Raw genomic sequence first — 26,612 nt, 5'->3', positions numbered from 1 at the left:
GACTCATCAGAGAATGGACATGGACCTTCTGAGGGTGCCTGGCAATAGAATGTTGTTAGTAGGGGGGCCTTTGAGGAGAGGGGCCTCTGTGGATCATCCCACAGATACTTGATCAGTTTGGGATCTAGTGAATTTGGAGGCCAGGTCAACACCTTGTGCTGTTCTTCAAGTTTTTTTTGAGTTGTTCCTAAAGTGTTTTTGTGGCTGCATCCTGCTGGGGATGGCTGCTGCCATCAAGGAGTGTCATTGCTATGGGGTGGTGGTGTCTGGTCTGGTCTAGGTGGGTGCTACATGTCTAAGTAACATCCACACCAATGAATGCCAGATCCAGAAGTTTCCCAGCGGAACACTGAATTGTCACAACATGGTCGATGTTATTTACTTCTCCCTTCAGTGGTCATAATCTTATGCCTGATCGGCCCATATTTCACTTTTACCACTTCTCATTCAGTCATTATAAAGACAGATCTACAGTCATCATATGACCATGTATATTTTTCCTTTTTCAATCTATGGTTTCCAAGATCAAGAGCCGGCATCTTTTCCCAGGATTTAAATTTTAAATCATAAATGCATCCTTCCGAGCTTCCTGTCTATTTATTCAGATTGCAGCCTAGAACCCGTCCATGCAGACTTCACCTCAGACAAGTCGTTTAAGTCACCAGATGATGTCATTTTCACCATACAGCCCGGTGAAAGTGTTAATGTGAGTCAGGCATGATGGCTCAGTGTCACGGGGTGACTCAGCATGAATTGAAAACATAGGTGGTCTGGCCTTCCTCTAGCCCACTCTCTCTTTGTGTGTGCGTCCACGGTGAAGAAGAGCTGTCTCGTTAATCCAGCAGGGGAATTCCTATTGTGCAGCAGACCTTTGGAAGAAGCCTGCTCAGTTGAGGATGATTTAATGTCATGTTTTCCCGTGTGTGTGTGTGTGTGTGTAGGTGTGGAAAAAGTCTGCTGCGAGTTTAAAATCGGGTCAAACAGACACATGAACTTTACAAGATTGTATTTTGAGTCAAAGGTGCGACCAAGGACAAGGCCGTCCTCCTCGGTTTTGCAGCCGATTGAAGCACAAAGCGCATTCCTCAGCCGTGAATCAGAGGACAAAGGCCACTGACTCGAGTCCATATTAGCGGCAGGACCCTCTTTGATTCGGGGGTCTCTCCCGTGTTTCCACACATATGTAGAGACACATTACCAGCCAACTCAATCCCCTGAAAAGAGGCCTCCCATTAATGTAAGCCTTTTCATCTAATCTAGTCTAAACCGTGCTCTTTCTCTTACTGTTACGTCTGGGAATTTCCCAAAAAGCAGAACCCACTGCCTCTGCCGTACCTCCCTGTTTTTTCAAAGAGCATTTAGACCAGGAATGCAGAGGGCACCGGCTTCAGACACACTACACCTTGTAAAACGGTGCTTGTTTCCCTGCGCCACAGAGGCGTGTGCACCTGACTAAACGCTGGCAGGCTCTCCCGCGGCTTAAGCAGAGGAGCGTTAAGTCATAGCACAATAATATTGTTTTTGGTTCACGTGTGATCAGGTCGACGGTGACCTCTGCGCAAAACAAACAGCGGCTCTTCGGATTTCAAAGCGAGGGGTGGTTGACTCATGTGAAAGTGCTGAGAAACTGTTGAGGTAAAACTGTCTGCGGCCGCTGAAATATCGCCTGCCTGCGCTGAAAAGCCACAAGAGCGTAGCTACTTAGGTTGTGCACAAATTCAGCATCACTGCGTCTCTCATGCAAAGTGGCAAACATCGAGTCTCAAAAGCATCAGCGCTGGTTTAAAATATATAAAAGAGGCCGAGCTGCACAGAAGATTTGACTGAATAATGTATGCAAGAAAAAAATAAAAGCTTTAAAGTTGATTTCCTTTCCACTTTGCATTTCCTCCCATGCTGTTTATGTTAATCTGTATTGTCTGCTTTGCCATTTTCACTCTTAAGAGACAGTCCTGTGCAAAGAAAGATGAAAAAACTAACTGAAAACTAAAATATGTTCAGGTATTTTTTATAAAAAGATCTAATGTGATGGTGGAATAACCTTTTGCCTAAATAATCTGCAGACATGCCTCCATATCGCTGTGCAATATTGCCCCCTGCAGGCGATGCCGTGGAAGTGTGGTAATCTCAAAATTAAAGGTATTCTCACATTTCTATTTTCTATTTCTACTATGTGACATTATATCAAATGCATGTGTCTTTTTCATTGCATTTTCATTTTATAACAGCTGCCAGCTTTCTATACAAGACTATACATTGCAATGCATGCTCTCACAGCAGTTATAATCCCACACTGAAACGTACTGAAGTGTTTAACACAATGAGCTGCAAACTGTTTCCCTATTTAGAAGCTAACTGAAGATGCCAGGCTCCATCTGTCCCCGAATCGCCATCTGTGCGAGAGAAACAAAGAGCAAAACACCGTCTCAGATCTCCTCTTTTTGCATCAGAAACGACTGCACGTCCCACACTCTTCGGTTCGGCAGCTGGCACCGCCGGCAACAAGCCCTCTCTCAAACAAAGGTAAGTGCTCTCTCTCAGAGGGACGTGCCAGATCCACAGTGGCGCGCAGCGAGGCTGGATCTGATGGAGAGGGTGCAGAGCCTCTTCAGATATACGAATGATAAACGACTTTATTAAAAAGCGCACTCCTTGACCTTGTCACTGATTTATTTCCCCAGCCATTAGTGCTGGAAATAGGAACTTCCGGAGGGTGATAGGCTCTTCACAGACAGACTGACACAGCACATGCAGAAATAAAGTCTTACTTTTATTTTGGTTAAGCCCACCAGAGATAGTGTAACTGTATAAATGACATGCCCAGATGTCAAGCATGAGTATCACTGACTATTTTGTGGCTGTAATAATTAGTTATGTCCAATTAGGGACCAAGAAAACAAAACGTATGAATAAAGAAGGAGGATTTGAGATTTTTTTTAAACAAATTAAAAGTTGTATTTTGCAACTCCATGCTTTTGAGCCCAGGATTGTACCTTAAAGAGCCATTACTGTTTTGAATAAGAGAAGTGATCACAGCTTTGTGCTCTGTATGCAGATGAACAGAGACCATCATTTGTTGCGCAGTAGAATATTAGACCAGCTGCTGTCTTTAACAGATCGCTACCTGCTCTCTCTGTTGTGTCTGTGCTATGACATGAGGACGTGGGGACATGGTAAACATTTTGAAACAAGCTGGAAGTCACTGAAATGTATCTCTACCCTGACGATAGACATTTCAGAGATCACGACTACAACTTGTGGACCACAATCTGGTAAGAAAGAATGTGGTCCAGGATATATTGCAATATAAAATATTATTGTATTTGATATTTTCACGCTTACTGTAATTCCCTTGAACTCCCATGCATCTGTAACATTGCAATATGGAGTACGCCAGCAGAAAAATAAATCTAGATAGACAGGATATAGGGTAAAAATAATAAAGAATAAAATTATAGTATTACACTGCCCCCTGGTACTGCAGCTGCTCCTGGTACTACAGTGGCACAAGGTACAACTGCAGCTCCTGGTATAATCTCAAACTGGGAAATTTCACAGTTGCAGCAGCAATGCACAGGCACTTGACACCATACATAATAAATAACAAAGAAAATATAAATAAAATAAACATAATAAATAGAAAAATAATAATAAAAATAGAAAAATAAAAACAAAAAAATCACAATATTTACAAGAATCATAAAAAATAAGTGAATATTAAAATAAGTGAATATTTAAAAAAAATAAAATAAAAAATTGCAATGAAATGTGCAGGAACAACAGCCCAGAGTGTCATCAGTCACACACGGCGCAAAGAAAGGAAAAATGTTTGTCTTAATGAATTAAATTAAAAAGGCAGATGTAATTATAATCAAATGATAAGATCAAGAGATAAAATCTCCATAAATAGATGTTTTTAAACCTGATAAACCTCCTTCCAGCCTTTAAATGCCGCATTGAAAGCTGCGACAGTTTCTGACACTGTCCCTTTAAATGGAGACCGCGTCTAGTACGCATGCGCAGGCCGTGTTTAGTTTTCTCCAACCTGAGGAGCTGTCTTGTGTCGCTGCGCTAGCAAATCCATCGCAGCCAGTTCTTGTCATGTTTTTTTTAGAGCAGTGTTTTTGTCATCTTTTTTTTTTTTTTTATTTAACCCCACCGGAATAACAAGGACACCACACAGAGCGGACACAACACAATCTACCTTCGGGGATGCCTAAAAAAAAATCTCTGTGAGGGTGAAGCAGCAGGACCAACAACAGTTCAAAGTGTTTGCCCCCCTTCCAGTCGGCAAGAAATAGCCCCTCTCTCCAGTTCCCACATCACACACCACATCCATGCTGACTGCGGCAGCCTGCTCCCCGGGTCCAGGGCTACAAACGCCGCAGCCCCTTTGTTCTTCTTCTTCTCCGCTGAGCTGAGCTGAGCTGAGCTGCGGCGGCGGCTTCGTGGAAGGAGCCTCGCGTGTTCCAGCGCACATCCCCCGTGTCCGTCCCGAGGATTGTTTACGCATTAAAATGGCTGCTGGGATGGCAGTTGGAAGAGAATGGTCCTGAATCAGTGCAGTAACGGTACTTTACCGTAGCAGCGGCCAAACTGCTAATGAGCTAAACAGGCTAACAAGTTGTGTTTTTAGCTAGCCGGGGACATCCAGAGAGTTAACGGCTTGAATTGCTTTAATCGATGCTCTCTGCTTTTTGGGAAGGGTCTTCCAACGAGGAGGAGAAGAAGAAGAAGTGGGGTGAAGGGAATTCCTCCCACTCAAAATCTATGCACAGACCCACTTAGCTAACATTTGCAATTTTTGTTTTTAGCCACAAAAAAAGCTAGCTAACGGTTTAGCTTTAATTCGAGTATGCACGCCAGGAATATGCATCACTTCTTTGTCATAACTACAACATCCTGAGTAGCCAGAGGCTTTCTCCCCGAAGTAGACCTCAAGGCCCCGCCGGTCTCTGCTTCTCTGGAGGAGGAGAAAGACATGGATCCCACCAGGGGCAAACACAAGACCAAACTGTTCCTGTTCGGACCCAAGCCGGCCGCTCACGGGGACCCGCTGCGGGGCATCAACAGATACTTGGTGGCCTACGTGTTGTTTTACTTCGTGCTGGTCACTCACGCCTCGCCGGCGAAACAGTGCGACAAGAGCTGCCTCTCTGGGAAATGTGTCAACGGATCCTGCGTCTGTGACCGAGGATGGGTCGGAGACCAGTGCCAGCACTGCCAGGGCAGGTTCAAGTGAGTGGCTGAAAATCTTCCATGTCACCAATGCTGCATTTATTCTAAAACATAATTAAAGTGAGGTTAGGATGGACTCTTTAGTTGGCTTCTGGTTTTCTGTAAAGCTGAGGACACACTACAGATTTTACCCGTGATTCCCAGTTGGGCAAAGTCTGCACCAGTCTGTACTAGTTGGGGACAGTTGGCACAAACATCTTAGTGTGTGAGGATGGAGTTTGACTCTTTAGTTGGCTTGTGATTTTATGTAAAGCTGAGGACACACTACAAGACTTTTTTTGCCAGATTTTACCTGTGATTCCCAGTTGTACAAAGTCTGCACTAGTTGGGGACAGTTGGCACAAAAATCTGTTAGTGTGTGAGGTGCTGCATCCTGCGTTTATTCTAAAACATATTTAAAGTAAGGTTAGGATGGAGTTTGACTCTTTAGTTGACTTCTGATTTTATGTAAAGCTGAGGACACATTACGAGATTTGTTTGCCAGTTGGGCAAAGTCTGCACCAGTCTGCACTAGTTGGGGACAGTTGGCGCAAAAATCTGTTGGTGTGTGAGGTGCTGCATCCTGTGTTTATTCTGAAACATATTTAAAGTAAGGTTAGGATGGAGTTTGACTCTTTAGTTGGCTTCTGGTTTTCTGTAAACCTGAGGACACACTACAAGATTGTTTTGCCAGATTTTACCCATGATTCCCAGTTGGGCAAAGTCTGCACCAGTCTGCACTAGTTGGGGACAGTTGGCACAAACATCTGTTAGTGTGTGAGGTGTTGCATCCTGCGTTTATTCTAAAACATATTTAAAGTAAGTTTCGGATGGACTCTTTTGTTGACTTCTGATTCTGACTTCTGATACACGATTTGTTTGCCAGTTGGGCAAAGTCTGCACCAGTCTGCACTAGTTGGGGACAGTTGGCACAGACATCTTAGTGTGTGAGGATGGAGTTTGACTCTTTAGTTGGCTTGTGATTGAATGTAATGACTTTCTGCCAGATTTTGCCCACGATTCCCAGTCGGGCAAAGTCTGCACCGGTCTGCACTAGTTGGGCACAGTTGGCACAAAAATCTGTTAGTGTGTGAGGTGCTGCATCCAGCGTTTATTCTAAAACATATTTAAAGTAAGGTTAGGTTAGGATGTGCTCTTTTGTTGACTTCTGTAAAGCTGAGGACACACTACAAGATTTGTTTGCCAGTTGGGCAAAGTCTGCACCAATCTGCACTAGTTGGGGACAGCTGGCACAAAAATCTGTTGGTGTGTGAGGTGCTGCATCCTGTGTTTATTCTAAAACATATTTAAAGCAAGGTTAGGTTAGGATGGAGTTTGACTCTTTAGTTGGCTTCTGATTTTATGTAAAGCTGAGGACACGCTACGAGATTTGTTTGCCAATTGGGCAAAGTCTGCACTAGTTGGGGACAGTTGGCACGGAAATCTGTTAGTGTGTGACGGCAACAGATCACCAGTCAAACATGTCTGAATTCATTCACCCGAAGCTGATAGTGTGAAATGATTGCCGACCTAGCTAGCTGCAAACACATGTCGCCAGCAGCCGATGAAAAAGAGAAAGCGTAGATAAGATAAGATAGGACTTTATTCATCCCTGTGGGGAAATTAGGGTGTTACAGCGTCAGGAAACTACAGCGCAAGATGCAAAAAGATACAAAAAAATAGATTACGGCAGAGAAATATGTTATGTACAAAAAATATTTACATTTTGCATCAGGTAAAAATGACAGTGGCTAGTTAGAAATTGAAACGACCAACTTGTGTAGATTGAGGGTTGAGGTGTTAAGGAGTGTAAGGTCACACTGCGTAGCATGAGAAGACGACAGAGAGGTAGCGGTAATGTCAAACCAGCGATGGCGAACGACAAGAGCGACAGAGTGGCGACAAAGTGAAACCTGGACGTCAGAAATGTAGAGTGCACAAGTGCCTATATGATGTTGGTTGCATGGTATACCACAGTTGTTGACATCGCAACAGTTTGCATGAGAGTTTTTGATGCGTTCAGTTGGCTTTGGTTGGTTTGACAACTCATGCATGTCTGTGATACCTCATCGGGTGCAGACGTTAAGCGTGTGGTCCCCAGTCTTTGACACAAAAATCTGCTGAAGCCAGTCTGTTAGTCTGTACTTGTAATCTTTTCAAAATCTGTAAGGACTGTGGATGTTGTGCAGCGTGTCCCCAGCTTCAGTGGCACGAAACCTGGAGGACAGATTCATCGAGGTGTGGCAGGAGCACAAGTGCCTGTATGATGTTGCTTGCTGGGTATACCAAGTCATGCATGTCTGTGATCCCTCATCGGGTGCAGTTGTTAAGCGTGACATCCCCAGTCTGTTAGTCTGTAGTCCTAATCTTTTCAAAATCTGTGTCAAAGACTGTGGATGTTGTGTAGCGTGTCCCCAGCTTCATTGGCACTTAGCAAACACACCTGTGCGCGCCCAGCTTTCCGGTGCTGTAGCAATAAAGGAATAAAAACGCTTGCGTGACAAAAACGAACCAATATTTTTGAATGAGTTCACGTCACCGTCACTTCAGGGCCCAAGAACATGCACAAAACACGCGTTTGGTCAAAAAACTGGTTAAATTAAAGCTTTGCTAGCCCAGATTTGAGTTACACTCTCTCCCCGGTCGAACACGTTATAATATAACAGTCCTGCACTGAGTCTTAGCTTTGTGGAGGCTACTGTATTCGGCATTTGTTTAAAATAACTGGGAGCTGCTCTTAGTAGTACGGTTGAGTTGTCCTGTTAGTTTGACAAGCTCATTTTAGTCAGGGCGCTAGACTAAACAGAAACACTTTTGTGTTTAATTTAGTCCAGTAGCACCCTAATTTCCCCACAGGGATAAGTAAAGTCCTGTCCTTTCTTTTCTTATCTTATCTTATCTTATAACAACACGTCTAACTACATCCTCCAAAACGACCGTACAGCACTTTTCTTACAGTGTTTCTACATAAACTGGACTTTAAATCAGTCACAAAGGTATTATTTATGCAGGTTTAGTTCTTCATGCATTCATTTTCACTGGTGTACCTAATGAACTGGCAAGTGTTTTCACTCGCAAAATAGCTGTGAGGTTATCTCCCACAGAAGAAGTGTTTAATACAAAGAGCTGGAAACTATTTCCGTTCCTTTGGAACAAAGTAATAGAAGACGCCGGGCTCCAGCTGTCATTCATTTTGTCATCTGTACGATAGACACAAAAATGAAACCCCATCCCAGATCTCCTCTCTTTGCGTCACACGACTGCACACTCACCACACAATGAAAAGTAAAATTAAAAAAAAACACGCTAGAATGAAGTGTTTCCAGGCAGCGGTGTCGTCTCCCACACAAGAAGCGAAAGTGCTAAGCGTCGCTGCCTTGTTGAGTCCAAGCCGCGCGCCAGACACAACCGAGACTCCCACCGCACGCTGTCATATTGACTTAAGGCCTCACGTGTTCGCATCGATTCCAGATACGATCCCTAAACACATATATTCCCCTTTTGCTTTTTTTTGCGAGAGGAGGAAGCCCACGGTGGTTTTCGAGGAAACATCTGCGATCGATTATATTTCACACAAACCCTTTAACCTTTTTGCGCGGGGCTACGGTTGTTCCTCAAATAGAAGAATGCGCCTCTTGATCAGCGCAGATGGACGCCATGCCAACAGACTCGTAAGTGCAATGAGTAACAGATTGTGTGGGACAGGAAAAGGCAGGAATGCGACGGCAAAGACCAAACTGCGAGGATCTCGATGGGAGCGTGTAGTGGCCTTTTAGTGCACCTGAGGAGCACTCTGCCGTACAGAAGTGCCTCGATCGCGGCGATTACCTTTGCAGCCAATGTGTCTGAGGTTTGGCTGTCCTGTGGCGTGTTGTCAGGGTATAACTTCACCTAGAGACGAACTGCTGATTAATTTCTCTGTGTGTTATAGTACACGCAGAACAGAATTTGGATACGTTGAGGCACTAACTCATGAAGAGGATCGTATTTCCTTGGGAAGTCCAAAGTGCAACATGAAAAATTAATTCTTTTTGGACGTCTACACACCCTCTAACTCATCGCCTGTTGCCTGCCGCCTGCATGCTGGGAGTTTATATCAGTCACCTCGGCTAGTAGTGTTAAGCGCAGATACACCTCAGCTGAATGCTGCAGCTTTTATGATGTAAGCTGGAGCGTACCTCGCTGCATGTCGAGACAGAATCTTATCACATTAACACCATCGCTTCTTCTTTGTGAGAGCGCAGCCCTTGTTTTGTCCCATTATCCCGTCAGAATCTGTGAGCTGCGAGTAATCTCACGTTACGCTGTACATCTAAAATAATTGTCAGCAGCACAATTCAATTCAAACCCTGTGTTACGCTGCCACACCTCCCGGCTTCCGAATAAAAAAACAACCCTAAAATAAAAGAACCGAGACCGCGGCCTGCCTTTGGTGTCATGCGAGCCGGCGTGAACGCTGTCAGCTCCAGACAGATACTGATTGTTTGGAATAAAATGTTTTTTCCCAGCTTTGACATCCAGATAACAAAGAGAAGTCTTTTTTTTTTTTTTTTTTTTTGTAAGGCGGAAAACGCATTTTTAGGTCTGCGTGGGAGACGAACAACTCTTAGTTTTTCTTGTGATAGAGGACGTTTATGAATATCCGCTCAGAAGTCGTCCATCATCGTGACGCACGACTGCGTTAAATTCCTGTGAAAGCATTGTTTTGAGGAGAAGAACGCGATCGGGAGACAGCTGATTGAATCTTTTGGTTGTTTAGGGCTGACCTTGAGCTGACTGACACTTTCTTGGCTCCCGCTGTTGAATCTTTGGATTTGAATGCATCGTGTGAGGCCGCTTTTTGAGTACAAATACTTGCGTTTAGCGCATTCTTTACACGTACACTCACTTGCCAGTTCATTAGGGACACTAAATCCTCCTCCTTGTGAAATGCCCCATGTCAAAACAGTGTAAGAAATGTGGTAATTCAGCTGTGTGATCATCTCGGAGGATGTAGCTTGCGGTGCTGTTGAACTAAATTAAACACAAAAGTTGGCACAACACACCACAAGCCACAGCCTCCACCGTGAAAACAGTTGAATCAACAGCTCTTTGTTATTTTAAATACGTGCCACAACCTTTAAGAAGCTAAGATTTCGTGCAGGACGTTTGCATTCAAGTGCATTTGTTTTCACTGTTGCACCTAATGAACTTGTGAGTCAGTGTATATCTCTAAACATATGCACATTACTCACTTTGTGCATGTCTGGCTAGAAGTTTATTTAGCTGTTTCCGTGCAACAACAGTAAAGCTGTTGCAGTGACTGTGTTTCAAAGTTTGGCTTTCAGCTGCAAAAATAAAAACATGTCAGTCTCAAGAACTATATCACATTTGATTTCATAACTCTCTGTTTTTCCCATCAGTACAATCTTTAAAATGTATTATATGTTACATTATTATCCTCATTTTATCTTCTTTTTAATAAATATTATCTCCCAAAATTGGTTTTCATATAACAACACGGACTACATGCAATATGTTTCCTACCAGAAAAGATCCGCCGTCTGTTGACACCCAGCTCAGCGTACGATAACTTGTGGTCAGAGATGCTCTCGCCTCCTCGGCTTTCACGGATTTAACTTGGAAGAGCTCTTTTCATAAACTCCACCGCATGCTTTGATAAGAAATGTTGACTTTAACCTTGTGTACACAGCGGCCCTGCCAAACCCTGCTGCACGGCGTGTAAGCAGTGTTAAATAGGATGAAAATTGATTGCTGCCACTATAGTTCTTTAATCTTACATTCACACACACACACACACGAGTCCTTTTGACTTCTTGTTTTCCTTAAAAACGTGTTTTGGTTGCCTGAATTCGCTCACCCTACCAAAAGTTAATGATGATTTTTTTTTTTTGATCTTTCAGGTTGACAGAACCCTCGGGATACCTCACAGATGGTCCAATCAACTACAAGTACAAAACAAAGTGCACCTGGCTCATTGAGGGCTAGTAAGTACTTGATGTAGATTAGTATGTGAAGCTGAGCGCGTACAGCTGAATTTGATTACGTAGTGTAAACTGATTAATGTAATTAAATCAAGCTGATCAGCACCTCTGTTGAGGCGAGTATGCTTTTTGCTTCTTACACGGTGTAATGTAAAGACGGCTCGGGAGTTTGGGGGGTTTCGCCGCGTTTGTGTATTGATTGTGTTTTTGCCGCCACACTTTAATCAGCGTCATCATTCAGACAAAGGACGAATCCCTTTACCTGGGGATGCTTTTAGTTGCTGTAGAAACCACTGTGACAACACAGCTGTTTGGAAAATTTACTACTGGGGTGGCAATAAGAAAAGGAAGTGGAAATACTTCACTAAAGATGAAGCCCATACTACTGTGACATGTCAGTCCTAGGCTAACGCTAACGCTAGCAGTGGAAAGGTTCAAATCCTCTGGACAGCAGTCAGTTAACAACTTCACCAAACGTCCTGTGGTAACAGAGAGAAGGAGGCTGCACCTCAACTATTAGATAAAGTTATTAGACCTTTAGCTACAGTACACTATCCCACACGCTGTGGAGTACTATTAAATGCTACTGATGGTGCTGACTGGCTGCCTGTTTGTATACAGGCTATACATATCTGCAGCTCACAGTATATAGCACATGAGCTGTCTATTCTCAGCATATGTATTCGGGTCATGAATATAGATTTCATTGTTGCCAAGCATTGCTTACTAATTTCCGTACAGTGCCATTCATCAGTCCTTCAGGAATGCCTTCATATATAGATATTTAAATGTGGCCTGTTTGTCAGCACCTTACCGCCAAATAAAGAATGTGCAAATGTTTTTCACCATCATCTTGTTATTTCCTTTCCCTGCAGTCCAAATGCGGTTCTTCGGTTAAGATTTAACCACTTTGCCACAGAATGTAGTTGGGACCACATGTACGTCTACGACGGAGACTCGATATATGCTCCTCTGGTTGCTGTTTTCAGGTGAGAAACCTCAGAGTAAAGGAGTGGCTTTCAACTGTTGTCTTGTGGCATTGATGTTTTACACCACATGGAATTGCATTAACACAAATCTGAGGGTGGAGTCTAGTATTACATAAAATATTACATAGAATCATTTAAATCAGTACCTTTGACGCTAATGTTAGTGCATCTAACGATTTAAAACATAAAAAATATGTTTTTAAGCTTTCAAAACATTTTAAAATGGATGCCCTGTGTGTGTATTTGTGTCACGTTTTCGTAATTTATTGTCGCGTGTGTCCAGACTCTCTGGTTTAGCAGAAGGTTGCGGTATTGTCACCGTGTCTTGGGACTAGTGTGAGAGAAAGTGATGCCGGTGCATTTTTCGGTGTCTCTCCACAGCGGCCTCATCGTGCCAGAGATACGAGGTAATGAGACGGTTCCTGAGGTTGAGACGACTTCAGGCTACGCACTACTACACTTTTTCAGCGACGCTGCCTATAACCTGACGGGATTCGAAATATTCTACTCGTAAGTGCTGGTGTCGTTGTTATGCATCGGCTTAAACTGGAGGCTAAACATAACAGAACACGAGATAATTCATATTTTTTCTGTGTCCAGTACCGAAACAGTTGCTCAATTCCGATTCAGTTTACAGTGATTTGTTTTACTAATTATAAACGTTAGACGAACGTATCAGTCATCCCAAGGCGGGATTACACACCATATTTCGTTAAAACATGCTGCACATTTCTCTGCCCAGGATCAATTCTTGTCCTAATAACTGCTCTGGCCACGGGAAGTGCACACCGGGGAACTCAGCCGCCAGCAGAGTGTACTGTGAATGTGACAAGTACTGGAAAGGCGAGGCCTGCGACATCCCCTACTGCAGGAACAACTGCGGCAGCCCCGACCACGGCTACTGCGACCTCACGGGGGAGAAGCTGTGCGTCTGTAATGACAGCTGGCAAGGTACTGTAGGAGGAAGCTCTGTCCACATCGGGCAGATGCTGAGAAATCCAACCCACGAGATATTTCCCAAACCGAATAACATTCATACAAAAGACACTCTACTTTAATGCTTGTGATGAATGGACTTTCACTGAATGAATCCATTAATATATAATCCTTTATCAGATCAGTTTCACTAAATAGAGGAGTATTATTAAGAACTGAAACTCAAAGATTCAAATTAGGAGAAGTGAAACTAACCTCCTCCCTGTCAGACTGCTTTCTTTCTGTGTAGCTGCATGTTTATGCATTGCTCTTTAGTAAGTGAGCAAAATCCAAAATAGGACTGGTTACTGGAGTCTGATAATCATCAAATTTTTTATTGCTCTGGAGTAAGATGTTTTGTTCTCTGCATCTTTACAGTTTTACTTGTAAGAGTGTGCCGCTGAAAGGTTGCAATCTATATTTCAGATCATTTTAAAGGACCGGTTAGCTATAGTTACCGACACCTCTCGGTACTTTTACTGCAGTGTAAGAGGGTAAAATCCAAAATAGGAGTGGTTACTGGAGTCTTAGCAAATTCCTTTATTGCTCTGGGGTGAGATGCTTTGTTTTCTGCGTCTTTACAAGATTTAAATGAAGTTACAATCTTAGCCGACTGTGTCTCAGATCATTTTAAAGGACCATCTAGTTATAGTTGGTGACACCTAGTGGCGACTGGCAGAACTGTCTGAATTCCCCTCCCTCTACCAAGAGCAGCCAGTGTTTGCTTGGTGTGTTCTGGACTACTGTAGATTAGAAGAAAAAAACACAGTGATTCATAGTTTCATGTGATTATTCACTAATGAACACATAACTATAAAAGCTTCACCCACCCCACATCTTAAGACATTGGCTCTTTAATGAAAAGATCGGAAAATACAATTGAATCCCTGCATGTGTCGTGCTTGGGCAGCAAATAAGAAAATAATAAGTATCCCTCCGCTTCCAATTTGTCTTTGTCAGCTACTGAATTTGTGATCCGTACGTCTGCAGCCTCCCGCGCCCCACGCCGTAGTGATCACCCAGTACCATGTAATGGAACAGAGTGTTAGCAGGCAAGCACGAACAGCTGTGTTGTGGCTGTGACGTACTGTAACGCTGATTGGTAACGTGCCGATAAACGCTGTTATTATGTTGCTCCAGCTGGAGGCAACCAAAATGCTTCGGCGTGATCGAACCTGACAGAGTCATTAGCAGAGGCATGTGCTTTTTTTTTTTTTCCAGCACAGCCTCTGTTCACACGTTTTTTTTAACATATTCACACCTTCCCGCTTGTCACGTCCGCTTAAGGAGTGCCCCTGCGCTGTGGTCCGAGGGCAGCATGTTTGCACTTCGGCGTTTCTGAGAGTAATTATGTGAATATGTTTGACGTGGTGCTGAAAAGTTGCATCATACACTGATTAAGAGGATGCTAGGTTCTAATATAGCAGTTCTGCACTAAATCTTAGCTTTGTGGAGGTTACAGTATTGGGCATTTTGTTTAAATCTGCAAGGACTGTGGATGTTGTGTCGCGTGTCCCCAGCTCCATTGGCACTTGCATGACAAAAACGAACCAATATTTGTGAATGAGTTCACGTCACTGTCACTTCAGTGCCTAAGAACATGCACAAAACATGCTTTTGGTCAAAAACCAGGTTGAATTAAAGCTTTGCTAACCCAGATTTGAGTTACACTCACTCAGTGAAAAATAAATACATTCTCATATAACAGTCCTGCAGTAAATCTTAGCTTTGAGGAGGTTACAGTATTCGGCATCCTCCAAAATGATCATACAGTTGAATTAGCTTATTTCTTACAGAGTTTCATTATAAACTGGACATTATATCAGTGGACAGTTTGAACCTACACTCATATTTCACAACACATTGAGTGTAGGTTCAAACTGTCTGCTTGTCTGGGTGCTTCACGTATCGTAAATTTACTTGAGGGTTGAGAAATATTTAAGTATTTCTTTGTCTTTCAGCAGCTGAACGGGCTGTACAAGCCAGCAGCATTTATTTAGTTCATATTTCACAACGCTTTGACTGTAGGTTTGAAATGCCATGCTGCATACTGCCGTTGACTGAGCCAGGTATCTGATATCTTCTTGTTGGTTGGTCGCTGGCCAGCTGGCTGCTAGCCTGCCGGTCGTTTCTTTTTTTCTTTTCCCCCCAGTTGGACGGGGCCTCCGAATGTGTTTTGCCTGGGATCTTGGCACAAGGGATCGTCTAATCTAATCCTGTGTATTAACGAATGCAGTTGTGAAGGTAGATTTAGTGCAGGTTTAGTTTTTACAGCAGAATGCATTTGTTTTCACCAGTGACGCCGAGCAGAACTGTCTGAATTCCCCTCCCTCACCAAGAGGAGCAAGTGTTAGAGCCAGTGTTTGGTTGCTGTGTTCCAGACTACTGTATAGTTTGTAGTAGATAGTGTGTTGCCTTGAGACGGTGCAGCTGCAGAGAGAATTTTAATGTCTTTGCATCCTGTCCTGTATGTCCTCCTTTAGGCCCGGACTGCTCTTTAACCGTACCTTCCACTGAGTCCTTCTGGGTCCTACCAAGCGTCAAGCCCTTCGGCACATCGCTGGCCAGAGCTTCCCACAAGGCCGTGGTGCAGGAAAAGGTCATGTGGGTGGTGGGCGGATACACCTTCAACTACAGCTCCTTCCAGATGATTCTCAAGTAAGTCATTTCCCACCGAGCTATCTTTATTCATCTATTTTTTTTTTACTCCCACTTACAGTATGTATAGATTGCATGATATTGCACACAAACTGTAGGTGCTTAAGCAAGACTGGGTAACGGTGGGAAAGCTGGTGCAGAAAACCCAAGTGATGACCACATGTTCCTCTTTGTCAAAACTGAGAAGCGTGGGAAGACGGCGTCCTCTAAGCTGCACCTTTTGTTTTCTTACGCGCTTGGACGTTCCTGCAGATAAAATGGCAAACTGTGCTGAATCATGTCCTGCCCGTGGAATACTCTTTTGTTATCTGATGGTATTCATCTCTCTCCATCCGCACAGAGTTTGTCTATGACCTCCAAAAGCATGTTTTCTAAAAATGTGAGAGGATGTGACGTGGTGTGCTTTATTTTTACCCTGAACGTTTTATCTGCATGGAGAATCTCCAGCTCAAAAAAAAAAAAAAAAGGCGTTTCTGTGCCCGTAGTTTCCTTTTGTGCTTCCCCTTCATTGTTTTGATTAAATCAGCGTAACCGTGAAGTATGCGTGCAGAGTTTTTAGTACACATTACATGCGATACGAATGTGCTTCTGTGTGTACTTGCATGAGCGTTGGCGGTGTAGTTAAAGTGCAATGTTCTGCTGCTTTTCCCCCTGCAGCTACAACCTGGAGAGTGGCATCTGGAACACGGTGCCCATCAATAGCGGCCCTGTGCCAAGATACGGCCACTCACTCGCTGCCTACCAGGTAAACCCACACAGATAACCCCGCGACCCATCTGGGCGCAGGAGGAGTTTAGAAAAACCACGAGAGTTGGTGGGAGTGAAGAAGCAATGACATATTTAACACAGTAAATATATTTCAAACCAACAGACCCTTTACCTCCATAGTTATTAGACGCCTCCTTTTATGGTGAATAAGCGTTTGTGTGTCTATAAATTTAAAAGTAGACTTTAAATTCCTACTGAACACAGGTTTGTTTAAAAGCGGTGTTTATACGCCGCAGCTGCGTCTTTGACTTTTTATTACAGCATTAATCAGCTGTTATGCGTGCTTGTTTGATATAACGGCCGCCTCCTTCCGCGTGCCGAAGAAAAACCAGTGCTCTCTCCTCCTCTTCAGGACGACATCTATATGTTCGGAGGGAAGCTGGAGGCCGGCTGGGGGAACGTGACGGACGAGCTGTGGGTGTTCAACGTGCCCAGTCGGACGTGGCAGCGGAGAAACCCCGTGGTCAGCTCGCCGGCCCAGACGCAGATATACGCCGTGGAGGGTCACTCGGCCCACTGCGTCCTGCTGGACGGCGGCGACGCCATCATGCTGGTCCTCTTCGGCTACTCCCCCATCTACAGCTACATCAGCAACGTTCAGGAGTACAATCTGAGTGAGTCACGGTTTCCGTCTCGCTGCTGTTAGAGATCTTAACAACTTCCTGCCGTAATTCTGTATTTGTGACAAACATACACATGGTTTAATTCAAATCCGCCATAACATTATGACAGCAGAAGTGAATAACATCGACCATCTTGTGACAGTTCAGTGTTCTGCTGGGAAACTTCTGGACCTGGCATTCATTGGTGTGGATGTTATTTAGACATGTAGCACCCACCTAGACCAGACCAGACACCCCCAACCCATAGCAATGACACTCCTTGATGGCAGCAGCCATCCCCAGTAGGATGCAGCCTGACACAGACACACACACAAAAACACTTTAGGAACAACTAAAAAAAAACATGAAGAACAGCACAAGGTGTTGACCTGGCCTCCAAATTCACTAGATCCCAAACTGATCAAGTATCTGTGGGATGATCCACAGAGGCCCCTCCCCTCCAGAAGGCCCATGTCCATCTGATGAGTCACAAAGGAAACAGTTTATTTCTTGTATCCGTATTTAATCTTTTAACGTATGCCTCCTTCAGGGTCCAACACGTGGTTTGTGCCTGAGACCAAAGGCGCCATTCTCCAGGGAGGTTACGGCCACAGCAGCTCGTACGACAGCGGCAGCGGCAGCGTCTACGTTCACGGCGGCTACAAAGCTCTCCCCGCCAACAAATACGGCCTCGTCGACGACCTCTACCGATACGACGTCAACACGCGGACGTGGTAAATCAGCGCGTGACGCTTTTCCGTTGTTCATTATCCCCTCCCAGCCGGCGCGTGACACCGCGCGTTACACGGTTTCCTGTTCCACTCGTCCTTGACACACTTGTCATGCATTTGTTCCAGGTTCATTCTGAGAGAAAGCAGATTTCCACGGTACTTGCATTCATCCGTGCTCCTCAGTGGCACTCTGCTCGTTTTTGGTGGCAACACACACAATGACACATCGCTCAGCAATGGGGCCAAGTGTTTCTCCGCCGACTTCCTCGCCTACGACATTGGTAAGGCTAATAGCGGCGTTGAGCAGCGTTGTTTATTGTCACATTCTTTTCAGATTTACAGCTAATACTGTTAATTTAAAGGCTTTTTTTTTTTTACCTGGGGACTTGGGTAAATGTTTTGGAAGCCATGAGGGATGAGGTTTTAACAGCACCCCAGAGTCAGAGCCAGTGTTGATAAAGCTACCACGTCATGCGTTGCTTTTTCCTCTATTTAATATCTCCTGTATCTTTTGGATTTAATTTTGTACGTGACATTTTAACCACACAGATGATACGTACGTGTGTCCTTGTTTTCCTCAGCTTGTGACGAGTGGAGGCAGCTGCCAAAGCCAGACCTGCACAGGGACGTCAACCGCTTCGGTCACTCAGCTGTGGTCAGCAACGGGTGAGTCAGTGTACAATGTGGTCTTTATTTATTTATTTATTTGTTTATTTTTATTCTATTAATGACTAGAACTCATAAAATCATAAAATGTAAATCATATCTCTGGTTTAACATGATCCATCAACGTCAAAACTGCACTTTCCAATGAAGTTGACTTTTGTTACAGCGGTTTAATGGTCTGATGCCAGCGTGATCATAGACTAGCAAAAGTTTAATATGATATTATATATATAATATCATATTAAACTAAAAAAATTTAGTCAACTTTTGCAAATTAGCAAATTCTTACTGCAAAGCCAGTTTTGGCCATTAATCAGAGATGAGACGTCTGCACCAAGATTTGTTTTCGATGACGTGGACTACTTTTCAGAATGAGGTCACCATACTTTGTAGCAGTTGCAAGTTTAACGTGATGAAAACAAATAAAGAACATGTCAAGTCGATCTTTATTTACCTTCCTATCATCACTCATTTAGTTTGTCGTTTTCTTCCTGAGGTCCATGTACGTGTTCGGGGGCTTCTCCGGCGTGCTGCTCAACGACGTGCTCGTTTACCGACCTCCGAGCTGCCAGGCCTTCTTGCACGAGGAGGGCTGCGCGAAGGCCGGCCCCGGGGTCCGCTGCGTCTGGAGCCGAGGCCGCTGTCTCCCCTGGGAACCCAGCATGTCTAACGGCAGCCTCCCTCCTGCCCCGTTCTGCCCCCCTAAAGCTGGTGAGAAAACTTTTTTTTTTTTTTGTTCTTCAAACAAACCATTCCTGTTTAAACGGTCACACAACTGATTAGCAACAACTTTTTCTTGAATTTTAGAAACAGAAGGAAGGTTGGAAATTGGTCTATAGTTGGCTAAAACCTCTGGGTTAAGTAAAGGTTTAATTACAGCAATCTTAGCAAAAGACTGAGGCACACATCCTGTTAATAAAGATAGATTTATCTGGTTTAATATGGACGTGTTAATTCATGGAAAAGCTTGCCACAGGCGCTAGGAACCTTTGGGAGTCATCGATGCGTTACACCCAAGTAAACAGGGTTTGAATTAAGTTCCCAGGTAATTATTTTATCCCCCAAATAGTTCCTGCTCAGTGGGTAAGGGGGTCAATCTGTGTAGATTGTAATATACAGAATGTTTGCATACTTTAGGTTTAGCATTTCGGCTCTTTTTTTTTTCTCCTGCATTTCATACGTCTTAAGAATTCCAGATGTTATACATAGAATGACTTTATCAGTGCACACATATATTTATTATACTCATTTATGTGTCTCGTCTCTTTCTAGTCACAGTGGACGAGATGTGCTACAGGTTCTCCGACTGTGCCAGCTGTACAGCAAACACCAACGGGTGCCAGTGGTGCGACGACAAGAAGTGCATCTCCGCCTCCAGCAACTGCACCTCTGTAAGCGTTCCAGCAGGGGGCAGCAGAGGACTTCTGTTCTCCCTATCCCTCAAACACAGACATTCACACAAAGATGCATTCATCTGTTCCTCAAAATATTCCTCAAAATATTCTTAGCTGAGGATTTTGGACTTCCAATCTATTTGCCAAGTGACAGCTGTGTTCCTGTTCCTGAGTCGCGTGCTGTATTCTCTCATCATGTGGCTCAAGGGACAGGAATCTCTCTGCACAAACAGGATTGTGTTTTCTTTACTGAACAAATGTAAATGTGTTGAAGTTGAAACAATTTTCATCCTCCTCCTTCTGTGCTCCTGCAGAGCGTGAAGAACTTCACCGCGTGTCCGGTGCGGAACGAGCAGGTGTGCAGCAAGCTGGGCAACTGCAAGAGCTGCTCGCTGAATCTCAACTGTCAGTGGGACCAGAATCACTCGCAGTGCCACGCTATGCCTGGTAAGATAGACGTCGGCGTACATGTGTCTGTACGCATGAGCGGAGGCTTCACACAAGCACGACACGTCCCAGACAAGGATGCAAAGATTGTTGGGAAATTACTTCTTTGCCATCTAAATATATCACATTAAAACAGATATTCAGGCTTTTATACATTTTCACGTTTTGACTTCATTTGATCAGTTTAAATATTTAGGAGATGAGAACTTCCCAAGCGAGTGTTAATTTCCTTTTGCCGCTGTTCCATTTGGTTGTGAAAACTGTCATCTGGTATTTACAGAGATCTGTTTTTCAAGATGTCGACACAATGCTGTTTACTGGGTCTGGCAGCGTGTTTAGTTTACCCCCCACCCGCGCTGTTTTTGATGTTGACGCTGGCTGAATCTGAAGAAACAGTGCTGTCACCCTATCCGTAATTTTGAGTTCATAACGCCTTGTCGCCTGAGGGGGACCGCAGTGGGAGCCGCAAATAATATTTGTGTGCTGCCTGTAAGGGGAATCGCTGATTGTACAAACACAATGTGTACATCCAAGGCAAATGGGTGCAAATTACTCTCATGCAATATCAGTGACATCCACACTCACTAAAGCCCTAAATCTTTATCCCTTGCGGTTTGTTATTCTTACCATGATCTGTTTGCTGCCTTTTTTTTTCCCCGGTTCTCAAAGGACATATAAGTCATTTCAAAGTAGTTTCTTCCTCAAAGGTTGAAGGAGAGATTTATTTATAGCAACATCCACGAGTGTCATCGTCGTCTTCTTCTTCTGCATGCTCTTTCTCCCCTGCAGCCCAGCAGTGCAGCGAGGGCTGGAGCCAGGTGGGTGAGGCTTGCCTGAGGATCAACTCCAGCCGCGAGAGCTACGACAACGCCCAGCACTACTGCAAGAACCTCAACGGCAACATCGCCTCGCTCACCACCACCAAACAGGTGGACTTTGTGCTCGAGGAGCTCAAGAAGCTGCAGGAACAAGACAAGGTAGACACACACATGTTGGCGATGTCTGCCAGTTCTGTATATACATCCGTATGTAGGATGGGGAAAAACAAAGCAAAAGAATTCTAAAACAAAACAAGAAGCAGTTATCGGATAGCAGAGGCCGTCAGTGATGAGATGATTTTCTGCCGATCAGTTTTGTGCTCGTGTGCTGCTCTGTTTTGTCTGATTGCATCCATCCAGTAGGCTCGCGTAGTTCTTCCCGTTCAACTCATTTCTCATCAAATTGTTTTCCACTAGGCTGTGCCTCAAGCTGTATGCTTTGCACATTGGTTTGTTTCTGAGATGCTGCGCCTGACGAATCAGAGTGTGATAATCGTTCCTCACTTTGCTTTGTTTTGTACTTCTTGTTTATGTTGCTTTTTCCTTCATAACACAGTCACGGCTCCTTCTGGCTTTACCGGTACCACATGACTCAATGTCTGCAGGAGTCATAGGGCCTGTTCAGACCTTAGACCTTCTCCACTTCCTTGCATTGGCCAAACTATTTTCCCGGGGATACGGGTGGCGCCATCTTGCGAGTTTGGAGCCAGAGTCTGATCAGTACGGTCCGAGAGTGGAGCCACGTGGAGCCGTGATATCGATGCCTCGCCCACACTTCCTCCAGACTCGCTCGCGTATTCGTTTTACTAATACTACGCTCTGCTCTACCTCCACTAGTTACAAGAAAATGGATTGGATTATACGCTCTACTTATTTTTTTACAACTCTCATGGTCCCACAGGACTGCTTTACAGAGCGGTTGGCATGGCAACTGGTAGTCGCCATTATGTCACATCCTGTTTCTATGGAGTCAAATAACTAAAACTAAACTTAGCCTAAAAAAATGACACTTGAACATGCATCAACAACCTTAAATGACAGAAACATCCTTGAAAATTTTTATTTGACAAGTATTAATTTGGCCAAAGTCCCGCCCAGTAATGTGGAGGGGGTGGAGCTTATGACCTATACTGCAGCCAGCCACCAGGGGGAGCTCTACTTGCTTTGGCTTCACTTTTGAGGAGCAGTCCCGCCGTCCATCTTTATTCTGTCTGTGGTACAGACCTTGCATTAATACCCGAATTGGGCAATCTGATTCCAAGTGTAAAAGACAGGTTTGAACACCCCCAGGACGCATGGAGACCAGATTTGGAGGTGATCTGGGTCACATGTGTCTGTAGTGTAAACTCAGTGCATCCTGAGTTGCATTAAAGACCTTCGGCTAAACAGGGGCTCATTTATTCAGGGAAAAACAACATACAACCTCTATTATAAATAATTGCCTGTAAAGGAAAAAGCACTGTAAGTGATGTTTGTTCATTAGTAATGAGAGCATTTTAACATATTACGTCCTTGTAGCTGCCGAACTACTAAATAATAAATATAAATCAAGACCTGACAAATAAAAGTATCTAATATAAGTACACACGTGGGATTCTGTCATTGAATAACATATTAGCATGTGGTTAATTATTGATGCTGTCATGTTGATGTGTGCATGAGGTACATATGCAAACTTCCAAGGTTGGAGTCATAATCTGAGTTTACTGAGCTCCGTCCAGCTAACGTCTGGACGGAGCTCAGTAAATAACAACGTAACGCGTGAAGCCAAAGTCACGACGCGAACTCATAAAACAGCGCTGTTCTCGGGTCTGGAGCGGCGGTACAGATCCATTAGAAACGGACGCCGTTAAAATATTCTACTGCGCCTCGGATGATGTCTGGGTTTATTTGCATACACGTCTACGCGACGTCTGAACAGGCCCATAAACACTTCTAGTATTTAAGACCTTCACTGCTCTGCCGGGTTTGCTCCTAGTTTTTGCTTTGGTCAGAGTCGTGATTCTTGTAGAGCAAAAAGATCAAATACAGAAACATGTGACACAGACTTAACACATCAGTGCTACCACGCTCCGGTTCGTAAAATGTAAATCTCAAACGTCGACTTTGCCGTAAAAATAATAGAAACTAGTCGCGGCGTCATAAATCAAGCCTGTTCATCATCTTTAATGGAAATGTTGGTACGCGCTTTTGGGCAAACACTCACCCTCTCATCTCGTCACAGCTCCACCAGTGACAGAAAATTGCGGCGTCTAGTGATGATTTCAGTTCGGTCATGCCTGTTGTTTTCATGAGAATATCATTTGCCGTCAGTCTGGGCTGAAAACAGAGCCTTGACGAGCCATTTTCCCCCACATCACATTAAAAGTTGAATCCTTGAGGCAAACAAGTAATCACATCTGTGAAATTATTTTCTAATGGCATATTTGGTTCCCAGGTGTAAAAGCAGCAGCCATTGTGGTTGTTTTTTGTGTTTGTTTTTTTTTTAACAACACATTGGAGCAGAAATGTTTGAATACCCGCTAGCTTTTCAGAGCTTTGGCTTTGTCTCCACAGCGGCTGTCCCCGTGGGTGGGTCTGAGGAAGATCAATGTGTCGTACTGGGGTTGGGAGGACATGTCTCCCTTCACTAACAGCAGTCTGCGTTGGCTTCCCGGCGAGCCCAGCGACTCTGGTTTCTGCGCCTACCTGGAGGAGCCTCAGGTGTCGGGCCTCAGGGCCAATCCCTGCACGGCTACTGCCCATGGCCTCATCTGTGAGAAAGCTATTGGTGAGAGACGACAGCGTGTGCTGCATAAACATGTCATGTGCTCTGTTATCTATTTGAAATTACATTATCTCCTGTTTTGTTCTTTTTTTTGTTCAGGAAACCCCAACCAAAGCACCCGTCCGTCATGTAAGAAGCCTTGCTCGCTTCACACAAACTGCGCCAACTGTACCAGCCAGGCCATGGAGTGCATGTGGTGCGGCAGTGCGCAGCGCTGCGTCGACTCCTCCGCCTACGTCATCTCCTTTCCCTACGGCCAGTGTCTGGAGTGGCAGACCGCAGATTGTGTTGGTGAGTGTCTTTTAACTGAACTCAATCAAGATGAGTCTTCTTTGGGGTCTATAGTCCGGCGTTAAGGTGGCGGACAATAAGCTTCCCCTAGATTGGCTCCTGTACGCAGTCAATATTCATCACGGAGGGAGAAAAGAGGTTTGTGAAAGGAAAACAGCTTAAAATGGAAGGTGTGTGTGTGTTTGTGTGTGTCGGAGGAAAATTGTATTAGTTGCCGGTGATTGGCTCTGGAAGCTGTTTTTGGTTTGTAAAGGCCAATTACTTTTGCATACGATCTGGCACTGTTTGATTTCCCTGTTGACCAAGGTAGAGGCTCACTCTTTACCATTAGCTGGCCCCAAGTAGTTTAACGACAAGTCTTGCATCAAGTAACTGAAATTGCAAATAACTCTCTGTTGAATGAGAAGTGGACATAATGAGAATTGCCACACAGGTAGTTCCTTAAGTGAATATGTAGCAGAAGGAAGTGCTTTAACTCAATAATTTACACCAACTACGCCAACTCTATGTGAAATAAACCACCTTAAAGTTGATTAAGCGTTCATACCTGTCCGCCAGTGTATCAGCATTATTCAAAAATGCTAGTCAGCAGCTATGTTGAGATTCTATGTCGCAATGGTGAGAAGAACTGAGCTCCTTGTGTAGTGGAGAAAAAAATAGAGACGGCGACTGAGTAGATGGAGGCAGCAGAAGGGAGACTTTTTTGAGAGGTGTGAGTAACGAAATGCCTTTCAGACCAATTGCAGCAATGTTTTTGAAGAGTTGCGCATCGTGCTGGAGGCTAGCACAGTTCTCAAGAGGTTCAATAAGTGCCAGAAGGCAGGAGTAGTAGCACCTATGGCTACTACTACTACTACTACTACTACTACTACTACTACTACTACTGCCTAGGGCCAATTATGAACAGGAGACTACATCTAAAAAAAATAAATAAAATAGCTTGGCACACATGGTGGTGTTGGCCAAGGTTGTAAAAAAACAAAGTCCCAAGATGAACAATGAGTTAAAAAGATGGAAAAACTATAAATGCAAGATTTGATGAAGGGTGGCAAATTGCTTTTACTTAAGGCTCATTTAAGGTACTGCGGGACCAGACGCCGTAACCTACGCCGGCGCGAGTAACGCCGTCCAAACGCTAGCCAGCGCTGTCTTTTTGCCTGTCGGGTTAATTTTTGTTTCCACTTCCTGCTTCACTTTCCAGAACAATCAATTGGAAAATTGCGGAGATGGAGAAGCAGCCGGAAATACTAAAGCGGAAACACGCTACTACCAAGCGGACCAATCGCAGCTCTTGAGTTACAATGGTGCACATCAGGCTACGCCGCTAGGGTCTGGGTTGTCAAACTGATGCCGAAGCCTAAACCACCTAGTAGTGTCACAACAAGCTAAGACACTTTAGAGACAGTTGAGACTCATCTTGCACAGTTCACTGTTCAACACTTAACATGAATACCTTTAATTCACCTCGTACACAAACTGTGAAGAAGAGAGCAGCAAAAATGAAGCTATCATTGTGTATAAACGTGGTTCCATCGTCATTCCCCTGATCACTATGTCCAGGAATTATCCTAATAAGTAGTAGACGCAGGCAAATAGAGCTCCTCCACCTGAAGGTCGGCGCTGCTGTTCCGCGTGATTTATGAAATATACCCCCAGTTGTGTCACATTGTTAAAAACCTCTCTGATCAGTTTAGCGAGCAACAAATTCAGGCAGCCCAAGAGTGCTGTCTCAAATTCATTTGTGCCTGCTGGTGTTGGGTAACGCAGAGATGTTTTCTTTTTTTTCTTTTTTTTTCGTTCACTGTGGATATTTGTCTCGAGGAATTAGTCCCTCTCGGCATGAAGGACAGAGAAGGTTGTCCTATAAATTCACTCTGTGTTTTCTTCTTCTTTCTGTTCACTCTGTCTGACTTTGCTCCTTCACATTCACCATTTTCAGTTTAAATCACTGCTTAAGCCTTGAATTTTATCACCTACTTTACTTTCATTCTTATGTTGGGATGCATAGAGATGTGTGCTTTAGGCTGAGCATGCTGCATAAATCCATTTAAAAGCACAAACCCAGGATATAAAAGGCATGCTGTGTACTTTATACAGCCCGTTGGGGTTCATCTAAAGAGATTTGTTTTTCGTGGCATTGGAGGGTTGGCTAATTTCGCAGATCTGAGCTTGGGATAGCTAATCATTATTTCTTGCTGGTGGTTTCTAGCTTTGCAGCGGGTTGTGATGCACTCTGTATTTATGCTGTTCACTTTGACAGTCCCTGTTATCTCTTTACTTGACGGCGTAGCTGTATCTTTCCCAG

The 26,612-nt window shown here is 44.1% G+C and overlaps 1 protein-coding gene across 1 annotated transcript in view; it reads left to right on the top strand.

Moving 5' to 3' along the window:
* Positions 1-4,181: 4,181 nt before the first annotated feature.
* atrnl1b (attractin-like 1b) overlaps positions 4,182-26,612 on the top strand; it is a 75,191-nt gene continuing 52,760 nt past the window's right edge. Inside the window, exons 1-17 of the mRNA XM_084567040.1 lie at positions 4,182-5,238; positions 11,121-11,204; positions 12,077-12,190; positions 12,572-12,700; positions 12,933-13,141; positions 15,649-15,823; positions 16,481-16,568; positions 16,944-17,205; positions 17,744-17,927; positions 18,051-18,205; positions 18,506-18,590; positions 19,087-19,301; positions 19,863-19,981; positions 20,299-20,431; positions 21,221-21,408; positions 23,806-24,019; positions 24,116-24,307. Of these exons, the coding sequence (XP_084423166.1) occupies positions 4,982-5,238; positions 11,121-11,204; positions 12,077-12,190; positions 12,572-12,700; positions 12,933-13,141; positions 15,649-15,823; positions 16,481-16,568; positions 16,944-17,205; positions 17,744-17,927; positions 18,051-18,205; positions 18,506-18,590; positions 19,087-19,301; positions 19,863-19,981; positions 20,299-20,431; positions 21,221-21,408; positions 23,806-24,019; positions 24,116-24,307 (2,803 nt within the window). The 5' untranslated portion in view covers positions 4,182-4,981. The remainder of the gene's footprint in view (positions 5,239-11,120; positions 11,205-12,076; positions 12,191-12,571; positions 12,701-12,932; positions 13,142-15,648; positions 15,824-16,480; positions 16,569-16,943; positions 17,206-17,743; positions 17,928-18,050; positions 18,206-18,505; positions 18,591-19,086; positions 19,302-19,862; positions 19,982-20,298; positions 20,432-21,220; positions 21,409-23,805; positions 24,020-24,115; positions 24,308-26,612) is intronic.

This window comes from Chelon labrosus (assembly GCF_963514085.1).
Source record: "Chelon labrosus genome assembly, chromosome: 19".
In the NCBI taxonomy this organism is placed as follows: Eukaryota; Metazoa; Chordata; class Actinopteri; order Mugiliformes; family Mugilidae; genus Chelon; species Chelon labrosus.
The sequence above is the reverse complement of the archived record's forward strand: the minus strand, read 5'-3'. Positions and strand labels throughout refer to the sequence as shown.